This window comes from Lycium barbarum, chromosome 8 (assembly GCF_019175385.1).
Source record: "Lycium barbarum isolate Lr01 chromosome 8, ASM1917538v2, whole genome shotgun sequence".
Taxonomy (NCBI): Eukaryota; Viridiplantae; Streptophyta; class Magnoliopsida; order Solanales; family Solanaceae; genus Lycium; species Lycium barbarum.
The window spans coordinates 105,554,708-105,568,400 of record NC_083344.1 but is presented as its reverse complement, the minus strand read 5'-3'; the positions used below and the strand labels follow the sequence as shown (position 1 = coordinate 105,568,400).

General features: G+C 36.8%; 1 protein-coding gene and 1 long non-coding RNA gene across 2 annotated transcripts; both read right to left on the bottom strand.

Annotated features, from left to right (window-relative positions):
- Positions 1 to 8,370: 8,370 nt before the first annotated feature.
- On the bottom strand, positions 8,371 to 10,823 carry LOC132606531 (uncharacterized). The gene is made up of 2 exons (XR_009569921.1): positions 9,817 to 10,823; positions 8,371 to 8,565 (listed from the first exon to the last, which is right to left on the bottom strand). It is a non-coding gene; the product is annotated as an uncharacterized LOC132606531 (long non-coding RNA).
- A 642-nt stretch (positions 10,824 to 11,465) lies between these two features.
- Positions 11,466 to 13,444, bottom strand: LOC132606527 (organ-specific protein S2-like). The gene is made up of 2 exons (XM_060320079.1): positions 13,335 to 13,444; positions 11,466 to 11,931 (listed from the first exon to the last, which is right to left on the bottom strand). Exons 1-2 carry the CDS (start codon positions 13,377 to 13,379, stop codon positions 11,587 to 11,589), a joined length of 390 nt encoding a protein of 129 aa, XP_060176062.1. The 5' UTR covers positions 13,380 to 13,444; the 3' UTR covers positions 11,466 to 11,586.
- Positions 13,445 to 13,693: the final 249 nt, after the last annotated feature.

Below are 13,693 nucleotides of genomic sequence, written 5' to 3'. Positions count from 1 at the left end.
AATAGATGATGTCCAAGTTACTAAACAATTATCTTATGAAGAAGTCCCCATTGCCATTTTAGATAGGCAAGTACGAAAGCTCAGAACCAAAGAGGTAGCTTCAGTAAAAGTTTTATGGAGAAATAATAATAGAGAGAAAATGACTTGGGAAGCCGAAGAAGATATGAAGAACCCACATTTATTTTCGTCCTCAGAGGAGACTCAGGCCGAGATGCCATTATCCTCAGGTATGTAGTGTTTTCCCTTGATGTTTTCCAGGTCGTGACTGGCTACGGTTATTGTTGTTGTTGTTGTAGCCCTGTGAGACGATGTATTTTGGGTTGTTGTGCAGGATGGTAGTGCCATATTATAGGGGAAACTCTGGCGAAATTTTTATAGAATTCCCAAAAACCTAACATTCGAGGACGAATGTTCTTAAGGGGGGGAGAATGTTACACCTCGAAAATTCCGTATATGTTGCCTTGTGGATAGGCTAATGTGAGCTTAATGTAATTATGAAATCCTTATGATATTAAGGGAAGCATTAGATAGCTTAAAGTGTATACTATAAGATTTCGAAGTCATACGAATATGTGAAGTTTAGTTTGCTGAAGGGAGCAAAATGTAAGTCATGTTCGGAATGGTTTCCGCTATAATTGAGTCAATGTTTATTTAGAAATATCATAAGGGGCTGCTATAGGGCCTATTGTATGATTAATGAAGTGTTATATAAGTGTCAAGAAGGTTCCACGAGGATTGGAAGTCAAACGAGTCGACGAGAATGCAAATCAGGATTCTTCCAGTTGTACGGCCATTTGTACGGACCGTATAAATTATACGGCCCGTATAATGGCCCATAGGTTTGTTCCAGAGAAGGGTGCAGCCTGGTGGTATTATACGACCTGATTATATGGCCCGTATAGTAGGTCGTATAAATCGGGTCGGGTCAGAATTTTTATATTATAAGGATGGACGACCCTCACCTTATTTCATTTCCCACATTTCTTCTACACTCTCTAAAGCTCCAAAACCCTTCTCGAAACATATTTCACCCAAACCCAAGTGATTATAAAGATTAAATAACAAGAATCAAGTGTTCATGTTTTAGAAGGTTCCCTAGGGTTGGTAGATTTCAAGAAATACTTGGGCATTGTAGCTAAGGTTTTTGCACAAGTTGATAGCTGCTCCAAAGCTTGTTTCTATGGGATAAAAAGTTTAGTTTCCATGCTTATTTCATGTTAATGAGAATGTTTGGTCGTATCAAAACTTGGGTAGAAGAAGAAAGTAGAAAATGAAGTCTAAATGTAGCTTTTATGACGTTTATGAGTAGTAATCTATATTGAGTCATGATTCTTAGTATGATATGGATATAATCATGTTATGGAAGGTAATAATGGTGATGAAGAAGCGTTATATGAAAATGTGCTAAAATGGGTGTGAATTTGTTAGTATAAGTTGAGCGCACAGATAGATTTTAAAGGTTTAATGGAATGTGATTACTTGATTATGATATTGTGAGTGTATTATGGATGTTATTGTGGTTGTTGGGAGTTGTTTTGTAAAATGGTGGAAGTTGACGAAATAGGAGAAATGCTGCCCAATTTTCATTTGATCATGAATTATTCTAGTTTGAACTTAAGAGTATCATTAAGGCTTAACTATGGTGTGAACCCCTTCTAAATGTAGATTATTCAAGCTTCGACGGTAATTTTTAAATAGTTAAGAAGACGAAGAGGTATGTAAGGCTAACCCTTCTTTCATTAAGGCATGGTTCCTTTGATATATATTCTTTTATGAGTCCCATAATGTCTTCCAAGTGACTCTATCTCTAATATTGCTAAATCTCACGAGTCCCGATACTTTCGCAATCCTATTGCTTCCCTTTATATGATAGTTAATCCTCTAAGGATAAATGTAACGAAAACGATAATGGTAGTGATGTTGATGACTCTTATGGACTCTTATGTATATGTGTCTAAGTATGTATGACTATTATGTAACATCAAGCTTATATGGCCGGGTATGATGCCTATCGTGTGCACACCACTGCAGTTGGGTACGGATAACACTAAGCTTTGGTAGGGCCAGGTATGTATAATCACTGAGCCTTGTCATGACCGGGTATGTGAAGCACCGAACCTTTATGATCGGGTATGCTATGAATATGAATATGGATATGATATGGATACGAGTTTGAATATGAATACGAGTACGAATATATATATATATATATATATATATATATATATATATATATATATATATATATATATATATATATATATATATATATATCTGTGTGTGTGTGTGTGTGTGTGTGTGTGTGTGTGTACATAAATAAGCATTAGAAATGGAAGGTCCCTACGAAAGACAAGTAAGTAGATATGATGAAGGCCACTAGAGGTACAAATGACTCTATTACCTCCTGATTCTCCCATCTTATGTTATTCCTTATGCTAATCCTTATGATGTTTCTTATGCTCATACTATGATATTGATTATGCTTTACATACTCAGTACATTATTCGTACTGACGTCCTTTTGTTTATGAACGCTGCGTCATGGTGGCCAGGGAGACAGGCTTGATCCATAGCTTTCTTATTCAGGGACTACATAGAGGAGCTCCATTTCATCTAGAGCTACAGCGTTTTGGTATTATTCTTTTGTGTACATACATATGGACCCGATGGGGTCCTGTCCCGCCTATACGATGTTACCTACTCTTCTTAGAGGCTAGTAGACAGTTGTGTATGGTTAGATGTCTTGTAGCCTTGTCGGCTCATATTTTGTATATCATTTTGATAGCCTTGTCGGCTTGTGTGTATGGATATGGGCATTGTTATTGATAATGATATGAATGTGTTGTTACCCAATGAGATTAGCACATTTGATGTATGTAAAATTTTGAGTAAGCCATGTGGCTCACCTAGATGTGAATGTGAGAGTACGATAAGAGGTGCCCGGGTGAGTTAGCACCGGGTGCCCGTCATGGCCCTCTATTGGTTCGTGATAATAAACTTCCATTGATTTTCCTATTTGGTGTTCGAACATGCGGTTGACTAGCCGCTGATAGGTGGCACCAGCATTTTTCAGACCGAAGGGCATTACGTTATAGCAATATGTGCCAAACCTAGTCACAAAAGAGGTTTTTTCTCGGTCATCTGGGTCCATCTGTATTTGATTGTACCCGGAGTCGGCATCGAGAAAATTCAGTGTCTCGTGGCCCGCCGTAGGGTCGATCATACAATCGATGCTGAGGAAAGGAAATGAATCCTTCAGGCAAGCCTTATTTAAATCTTTATAGTTTATGTACATTCTAAATTGTTTCCCCTTTTAGGCACTACTACAACATTAGCTAACAGTCCGAGTATTTAACCTCCCGAATGGATTCTAGTTTAAGGAGTTTAGATACCTCATCTTTGACGAACGTATGCTTGACCTAGGGCTACGGCCTTCGCTTTTGTTTGACTGGAGGGAAACTTGGGTCCAGACTCAACTTGTGCGTTGTCACCTACAGTGGGATACCTGTCATGTCTAAATGGGACCACGCAAAGCAATCGGAGTTATTTTTAAGAAATCCAATAAAAAATTTCCTGAGCTCGAGGGTTAACCCCGTGTCCAGTTATACCTTCCTGTCTGGTAAATGAACGAACAGTATGACTTGCTCGAGTTCTTCGACCGTGGAATTAGTAGCATCCGAATCATCGAATACTACGAAGGACCTCGGGACTCCAAAGTCGATTTCTTCATCTGGCGTGTTCCTATGCCAGTCTTCCGAGGACCCAGGGATTAGAACCTGTAATTGCTATTTAGATTCTTCCCCTGTATTTGACTTTCCGTCCTTCAATACTAGAACCTTGGCCGTTGTAACCGCTTCTTCGACCGCGAACATTTCCTTTGCGGCTTGTTGCTCACCATGAACGATTTTGATCCCTTCTGGGATTGGGAACTTCAACGCTTGGTGCAGAGTTGAGGGAACTGCTCTCATGTTGTAAATCCATGGTCTTCCCAACAATGCATTATATCCCATGTCTCTCTCTATCACATAAAATTTGGTTTGCTGCGTGGTTCCAGTTATGTTGATCGGTAAGGTGATCTCACCCTTCGTCGTTTCGCAGGCCATGTTGAATCCATTGAGGACTCGGACTGCTGGTACGATCTAGTCTAGTAGTCCCAGCTGCTCGATGACTCTCCATCAGATGATATTAGCCGAGCTACCTGGATCAATTAGTACACATTTAATTCTAAATTTATTAACAAGGACAAATAATTCCAGTGCATCGATGTGAGGCTGAACGATGCCTTCCATGTCCTCATCAATGAAAGAGATGGAACCGTCGGGGTCGTAACTCCGAATACGCTTCTCTCTTATTATGGAAACTTTGGTGCGCTTCATTACCGACCCTTGGGGAATGTTCACTCCCCTCATGATCATGTGGATCACCTGATGAGGCTCTTCCGATCTATCTTACTTGTTGGCGTCCACGTTCTTGAAGTGAGTTTTGGCTCGTTCACTTAGGAATTCTCGAAGGTGACCTAAATTAAATAGACGAACAACCTCCTCTCTTAACTGTCGACAATCTTCGGTTCGATGACCGTAGGTGTGATGGTATTAGCAAATCAGGCTCTTATCCCATTTTTCAGGGTTGGATTGAATTGGCCTTAGGTGTCTTGTTTCTCTGTTATGGATGACGGCCGCTGCTATGGTCACTACATTGACGCAGAAATTATACTCGCACAATCTTGAGGCTTCTTTATTTCCCAAGGATCTATCGATAGCATTCCTGTTCATCTGTCCTCGATTACTCGGGCCTCGATCATTCCTCCTATCATTTTTTCCTGGTTCGCTGTTGCGCACGTTACCCTTTCGATCAGGTGGATAGGGCTGATACCTGTCATATGACGGTCTCGGTTCTCAATTTGTCATTCTTCTCGATCGATCATTCCCTTTACTGGGATGCCACGATCCCGGTGTGGCACTCAAAATCTTATCATCCTCGACCCTGATCTTCAATTGATACCTGTTGTGCACATCGGCCCAAGCGATTTTCAGGTATTCCACCAGATTTTTCTTCAACTCCATAGATATGATCGAGCTTCTTGAGTTGAGCCCCTGGGTAAAAGCCTGAACGGCCCAATCATTTATAACTGGAGGGCTTCATCATCTCGTTGTTTAATGTTGAACAAGTCGGATTTCCGGGTTTCAACCTTAATGGCTCTAGCATGAGCTTTGACAAAAGCCCGCAAGTATAGCGAACGATTCAATCGAATGCTTGGGTAAGTTGTGATACAAAATCATTGTTCCCTTGGAAAGGGTTTCCCCGAACTTCTTAAGTAGCACCGACTCCCACTCATCCTCGGTGAGGTCGTTGTCTTTAATAGCATATGTTTATGCAGTCACATGCTAGTTTGGGTCAGTGGTCCTGTTATACTTTGGGATATCGGGCATACGAAACCTCTTTGGGATCGGATTTCGCACTGCACTTGGCGACAAAGGCATTTGAACGAACTTTTTCAAGTTCGGTCCTTGCAATACCGGGGGTGTCCCAGGAATTTGGTCGACCCTCGCGTTATAGTTCTCCACCTTCTTGTCGTTCACCTCTATCTTCTTTTCCATTGATTCTACTCGTTTCGTGAGTTCTTCGAGCATTTTTATCAGCTCGACATTTTGTCCGAGATTGTTCCCGTTGTTCTCAGCAATCTGCCTTTCTTCAGTTTCCTCAGACTGTTCAGGTGGAGCAGCATCGGGTGCTCGATTTTGATTTTGCAATTTTGCTATAACTGCCTGCTGGGCTTGCAATTGGGCCATAGCCATATCCAACTAGTTACGGAGCTGTTGCAGTGTGGCTCCATTATCCCCACCTACTGGCACGTCGCCTACTGATGACCCGATCTGGTCAGGATCGACTGGGGGCACGTTGTTTTTAGGTTCCCCGTTGTCGTTTTCCTCGTGATGGCTTGATTCAGCGTGAAAATTGACATAATGAGAGTCTGACATGTCGGGTAAACCTGAAATCAAACTTCAAAGAACAAGTGTAAAAATATCAAGTGTTATCAGCATTCGTATTAAACCACCACTATTATCCAAGGCCCCACGGTGGGCGCCAAATTGTTTACCCTTAAAATGGATAACAATTAAATTTGTATGCGGTGCTAAGGATATGCGGTTTGATTTAACACAAGATTGGATTACGCGACAAACAATGAAATAGAATGAAATATAACAGATCTGACCGCTATGAGTATCAATCGGCCTCGGGTACTAAGAACCGATGTCTATCCACTACGGCTAGATAATGAACAATGAACAATGGTGAAAACTTAGAAAAGATGAATGAACTCTGATAATTATATTGCCTACTTAGTACACGGGTGTGGGTGTGTGTGTCCAAAACTGGCTGAAAATAAATGGGGGCCTCCTCCTTATATAGTAGAGGAGTCCTAACCCTAGTACAAATCTAAATATGGCACAAAATCCCTCAATAACTGGTGGCGGATATTTTGGTCTCCCCATTATGGTGATTAACTGCCTTCTCATCGTGTCTCGGTATCTCATTCCAATCCGAGCTCGGAACCCGGGACCTGATGTGATCGGTCCAACCAAAATCGAACCTAGCTTCTATATCGGGAAACCGAGGATATCCATGCCCTCGATTTTACCAGTATACACTTCTTCTACATTTAGGAGTATTAGGACTTAATTTGCCCACATAAAACAACTGTTATTTTCATTAAAACCTTGGTAATTAATTTTGCAGAATCTGAAAATCATATCATTTGGCATATGAATCGATTTTGTTTAGTGTCACCTCATGATAAAATCTTTCGTTAAAGACAAATTCAATTTCATATTCAAACGCCAAAGTAAATTTTTCTAGATGCAAAACCGCACAACCAAAAGTTTCATGGAAATTGCTTAAATACATGCACACCAAATGCACATCACGTAGTATAAGAAAAACTAGCTAATTCATGTTATAATTTTGAGAATCAGTTAAAAGCCAAACTAACCAATGTAAACTTTTAGATGACCATACAAAGTCTGATTTAGGATAACTCAATTGTTCATGCTATGATGCTTTATTAACATAAGCGAATTAAAATCTTGATAAGTTGGAAAATTATACCACTAACAAAATAATCATTATATATTTGCTTCTTCAAATGTTCAGTGAGAAAATTTAAAACACCCACAATTAAAAGAGTTGCAAAAGTAGAGGCAGATGGAGCTCTATAACTTGGGGTTCAATTGAACCCCAAACTTTCATTGTGGAGTATAAATTTATGTGTAAAAATTTACTAAAATTACAATAAATAGTAGATATGAACCCATAACTTTAGAAATATAATGGTTTAGTGCTAAAAATTTAGGATGTTGAACCCCTAAAATTTAAATCTTAGATCCGCCTCTGTGCAAAAGTGGCTCTAAGAAGACAAAACAGTTAAAGTGAAATATCTCTCATAACGCAAAATGCCATACACATTAACAATTTACAAATTCGCTGTTGCACCCTATTTTTACCAAGGCTAAACAAAATACAACTTATGGGGCTCTAAAAGGATTAATTATGTACAAAGTCGACACATAGCATTTAAGATATACTAGGGTACCTATAAATTATTTGTATGCAGCTTAAAAATGGTCTGTGAAAACAAGTGAGATTCTGGGTAAGGGTTCAAATTATTCCAACGGGAAGGTGTTAAGCATCCTTCAAAATTCACAAAATATGGTTCCCGACTGAACCTGATTTGATTACATGAGGGTTGTGTAAAAATGATTGGTTATTATGTACAAAAAATTATAAAATGTTCGAACAAAGAATAATGTATGTGAATGTTATGTAGTAAAATGTAAATATCTGTGCATGTATGACAATATATATAACATGATAGAAAAGTAAAGTATAAAAATTATTGTATTTATGAACAAATATATAAGAATAATCTTTGAGTTTTTAAAAGAATTAGAATTCAAAGTATATAAGAAAAAGCTCGTAAAGAATGACTTAAAGAATGAAAGTTGATCTATAAAGGATAAGTAGCCACTGAAACATTTAATTGAAAAATAAATAAAGTACAGAAAGAAGGGGAGTAAAATGTCTAACAATATTAGCTAATAAAATTAATTATTAATGGACTGAAGAATGAATGTAACATAAAAGATTAAAAAAAATGACTGAATGTAATGCTTTTTATTTTTATTTTTTTCAAGGGACATGAGCGTAATATTTACAAATGTTTAAGAGAATTAATTTAAAAGACTGATTTTAGTAAACAAACATAAGATACGCAATGTCAAGAATATTAACAAATATGAGTGCAATTTTATGAATAAGATGTGATATAAGGAAAGCATACAAGTGAAACAAAATAATAATGACCTAATGTTAATTTGCCTAAAACACGTAGTGAACTTTAAATAAAAAAATGTGTAACATTAATAAATAAATTCCACCAACCGGCACCCCAAAAAGTAAAGGTTCACTATATTTTATATTTTGAATAATTTAAAGAACATAAAAGTAAATACAGATAGAAATCTGAAAAGATCTTCGAGAGTCGTCTTCGGGAAGTAACTCTGGATACCTACATAAAACTTAATAAAAATGTTAGTAATTGATAAATATTTTACTAAATGAATTAAAGAAACGATAATAAATATATATTGCGATTTAAAATAAAAATGACCCGTCTTATGTGCAGGGAAGGCCTCGAGAATCGACGAAAATTTCTTCATCGGTCAAAATATATTATTTGTTTTTTAACTCACAAAAGAAAAGAAATTACTAGAAAATTGATGAACAAACGCCCAAAATGAAATAAAACAGTACATCAACCCAACATAATTCACCGGAGATGGAGGTTGGCGTGAGAGCTATTTGAGCAAAATAAAATAGGGGTTGGAAGTGGTGAGCAAATTAAAAGGAGAAATAGTTTCTCCCAAAATCAAAGAGATGAGAGGAGTTTGTGAGTATGAGAAAGGGAGAAAAGTGACAAATCTCCTTTTTTTTTTTTTTTTTAAAGAAAGAGGTACGAAAGAGTTTAAAAAGAAAGATCAGCAAAGTCTTCAAAGTTAGGTAGGAGGAAAAAAACAAAAGTCTTCGAAGTTAGAAAAAGAGTGTATAAGTTTGAAAAGGAAAGTGTAAGTAAAGAAAAAGGAAGATATGTGCAAAAGTGACTTTGAAAAAATAGTCAAAATTAAAGAACCATGTTTCCATTTTTCTTGGGAGTAAGAATAGGGATGTGATTTAATACCACAGATAGTTTAACAAAAAATATCGTAATTAATTATGTTTGCGATAAACTCTTTCGATTTTATGTACTGACGGACTGTATTAAATTATAACTAAATACATATAAGAAATGTAAGTATTAATATGCAATTAAAATACGTAAATAAATATGTGATTGTTATTTAAAAAATATATTGTGTTGTAAAGAAATTAAAAAAAACTAATTATTTACTGAAATAAAATTGCAGTGTTGTTGTGTATGTGCAGATGACTGTGAAAAAATAATGATTATCAAAATTAATTTAAATGGCAATAAATTGATAAAATTTCTAATATTTGCATAAATATGGATAATTATCAATAAATTGTATTAAAATAAAAAAAAATGTAAAAAGTTGTATTTTATGCCATTTAACGATTAGGGATCCCTGAGACATTATTTTTAAGCACGATGAGCCAAAATTGAGTGTCAACATTCGCACCAACAAATAATATACAACCATAAATACTCTAAAATAGAAAGGAAATTATATGTATCATCTTGAGGCCAAAGATCTACGTATTATAAAGTCCGGTTAGTATTCAAATGTTAGCATAAACATACCTGGAACTTAGACATACTGTACTAAGTTATTCTCTTTCAATTTTCCGTAAGAATAGAGTGAGAAATATCCTTAAGATTGTTGGAAATATTACGGAAAATACTTGATCACGAACCTTGTCTGAAAATACTTGATCACGAACACTTGTAAAGAAACTCTTGATAGCTTGAGGCATGTCAATTAAGACACTGTCCTTAAGGATATTTCACCATGTGTTGGTGTATCCCCAGGATTCAACAAGCTCTTCTAGTACAAAACTAGGAGCCAGAATCTAACAAAGATTAACCAAAAGAGAAAACCCAGCACAAGAAAAGAAAGGAGGAAGAATTATTGTTCTTGTTCAATTCACCAATGGAGTAGGACATCCCTTTATATAGAAGATGATATATTCTTATTTCCACGCTGAAGAAGAGTCCAACGGATAAGTAATATTAATACCAATTACTAGAGAAGAATGAAGGTAATAAAGAGAGTATATTGGTATGTTAATTTGGTCAAAAAAAACGTTGGAGAAATTGAATTAGAATAATGGTCAATAAATGACTATTTAAGGTGGGAAAATCAATGTTGGTAAATTACAATTTTGCTCACTTATTCTTCCCACAATAACAGCAATTAAGGCTATTGAAAGGTGGCAAAAATTGTCTTACAATTTTAATGGGAGATACTATAAATCTTTTTGAGATATACATAACTATTTTTTAAACATTGAATAAATAGCTACTCAAGAAATTGAAGGCGCTTTGATTTTTTCGACCGCAAGAGTAATCTGTAGGAATAAGAAGGTTTAGTAGAATCAAAAGGAAAAATAGAAAAATTGATAGAATGATTTACGGAAATTGAAAGAGTACCTTCTCTGATTGTCTGGATTTATCTCATCGGAGAAGTTAACAAATTAAAGAAACGGACATAAATCATGGCATCAAGAAATAATTCTCCTTTTTTTGCCTTTTCTAATATATATCCTTTGTTTTCTACAAATGATAAATCTGTGTTATTATAGTGCCGATCAACGTTTAACCAAAAAAAAGTGGCAATCAACATGCTATATATATATATATATATATATATATGTATCGTTCGGGTTGATCCCATGTTAGTTGATACAGTTGTCATTTACGGATTATCTTGAGTACGGCCTTGTCGGTCGAAGATGATATTGATTATTTTACAGAACGGCCTTGTCGGCCTAGATAGCTCGTATATGTTCTAGTTTCATGAGTTACAGGTTGATTCGCTCGGTCAAGTAAGGCATCGGGTGACGGTCACGCCTCCCTAAGTTTGGGGTGTGACAGGAAGGTTAGTTAGCCGAGTGTTGTCATACTTCATGTGGGATAGGCAAGGGGCTAGTCTCTTCTCTGCTTCTCCTTATTAGCAGTATTATTTAGTAATCGTGTAGTTTCTTTGTTCTTCAATGTTTATGATTATATGTCGCTTCATGTGCTTTGTATCCTGTTATTTTGCCGTCTTATTTTTTTGCTACACTGCTTTGAATTTTTCTTTTCTTTTGAGCTGAGGGCTTATCAAAAACAGCCTCTCTACCCCATAAAATGTAGGGGTAAGTCTGCGTACATCCTACCCTCCCCAAACCACGCTTGTGGGACTACAATGGGTATATTGTTATTGTTGTTGTATTAAATTCAATAGACACTTTAATACAACCAACAAGTATTTTTTTTAATTTCATGAGTAGATCACTTAACATTGAGAGGCACACACAAAAGGAATGCACAAAAGCAGGAAGACACACAGCACCCTTTATATGGGACATATCAATCATGGTACACAGAAACATTTGGCCTTGGCTCAAAATCTTCAGCAAAGGACTTTTCTTGTTTGAGACTAGTGTCATCATCATGGTAACTAGATACGTTTGGCCTTGGCTCGAAATATTTCGAGAATACTGATTTCTCAGCATCTTTGAGCTTGGTGTCGTCATGGTAGACAGATACATTAGGCCTTGGTTCAAAGGCTTCACGACCTCCAACAGAAGATGATGTGTGACAATCAGCTTCCTCTTTGGAGAGAGGAACTGAATGTGGTCGAGGTATAAGATGTTGGATTGCTTCAGGTATTGGCTCGTCTTTCATCACAGCTCTCCAGTATTCTCCGGGGTTCTAGTGCATTTCAAGAAGTTTTCACAAAATATCAATATTCTTGTTACGCCCAATCGATAGGAATAGTCAAGACAAATGAATGATTTCCCTCGCTAAATGGGCTAAACACAGCTACGTTTGTAGAAACATTAATGAAATGTCACTCATGCTCAAAAAGCAAGCATTCATTTTAATTAGACAATTAAAAATATATAAGCCTATAATTAATCGGACTATAAGAATAATTCAATTGCTAAACTATGATATAAAGACATTTTGGGTGTGTTAGGTTTTTCAATTTTCTCATGTTCGTTTGGTCAAAAATTTTAGAAAATATTTTCTTTAGGAAAACAAGTTCCTTAAAAATAGGGAAAATGACTTTCCTAATCAAAGTAGCGAAAATAAGTCTACAATTGGCATTTCACCAACCACCCTACCACCACCTAACCCACCTCCAACCACCAAACCCCAACAATTCCCACAACCCCACGCACTTTCCCCACCCACCACCCATCCACACCCCCCCTCCAATCCCTAATTTTTTTTAATGTTTTTTTTTTTTTTGGGTTTTCTACACCCATCCCCATCTTTGCCTCCCCCCTCCAAAAAATATATAGTTTTTTTCTTAAAAAAAATATTAAAAAGTTTTTTTGTTTGGTTATTTACACCACCCCACCCCCTCCCCCGCACCCCTTATCCCCTCCCGAATTTTCTACTTCATATTTAATTTTATCTTTATAAAAAGGGAAAGTTTGCACAGTTAAATTTGGTGTGGGGTGGGTGGTGAGGGATAGTGGGTGATGGTGGGGTGGATAAGAAACAAATTCCCATTTTTTATAAAAGTTAAATAAAAAATATGAAATATAAAATTTTGGAGGGGGTGGGAAGGTTGGATAGAGCGGTGGTGTGGGGTGGGTGGTGGTGTGGGTTAGGGGGTGGGTGAAGATGAAGTGGTTGGAGGGTGGTGATTGGGTGGGGGTGGGATTTGGTTGGGGTGGGGGTGGGGTGGGTGGTGAAGGGTGGGTGCTTGGGGTGAGTGGTGGGTGGGGGTGGGGCTGGTGTGGGGGTTGGTGTGGTATGGGGTGGTGGGGTTGGGGTGGAGGTTGGTAGGGCATGAGTTGTATTTTCCGAAAAATGTTTTCTACCAACCAACCTAACATAGGAAAATAAGTAAGAAGTTCACTTATTTTCCACTATCCAACCGAATATGAGAAAATAAATAGAAATTCACTTATTTTCTAAAAACACAATATTTTCCAAGAACACATTTGTCTTGGAAAACATTTTCCTCCATGCCGAACACACCCTTTATTTCGAAAGACAAGGCACAGATAATAAAGCAGTGCACGATAATGCAATAAGAAATTCATAAACCTCCAACGGAGGCTAGCATATAATAAAGTTAATCATGTAAGAACACTTACTAGGGCAAGTGAAAAGAGCAAGATGAGAGTAATAGGCGATTTCATGACTTCAAAAGGATTATTATGTCTGTATAAGCTATTGTTATTGATGTTTGCTTAATGGTTTTCATGCATGGATAAACTTTATAGACAGGTTGGGCTATTATAATTATATACTCTCTCTATTTTAATTTATTTGAACTTATTTCCTTTTTAGTCTGTACCAAAATGAATGACATCTTTCCTAATTTGAAAACAAATTCACTTTATGAATGATTTACAGCCACACAAATTTTCAAAGCTTATTTTGAAACACAAATTTCAAAAGTCTTCCCTCTTTCTTAAATGTCGTGTCCAGTCAAATGAGTTCATATAAATTA

Bases quoted from the DNA above. Each gene is read 5' to 3' on its own strand.
- LOC132606527 (XM_060320079.1), bottom strand. From the start codon at position 13,379: ATGAAATCGCCTATTACTCTCATCTTGCTCTTTTCACTTGCCCTA. The intron at 11,932-13,334 runs GTAAGTGTTCTT...GAAATGCACTAG, and splicing joins TGCTCTTTTCACTTGCCCTA to AACCCCGGAGAATACTGGAG.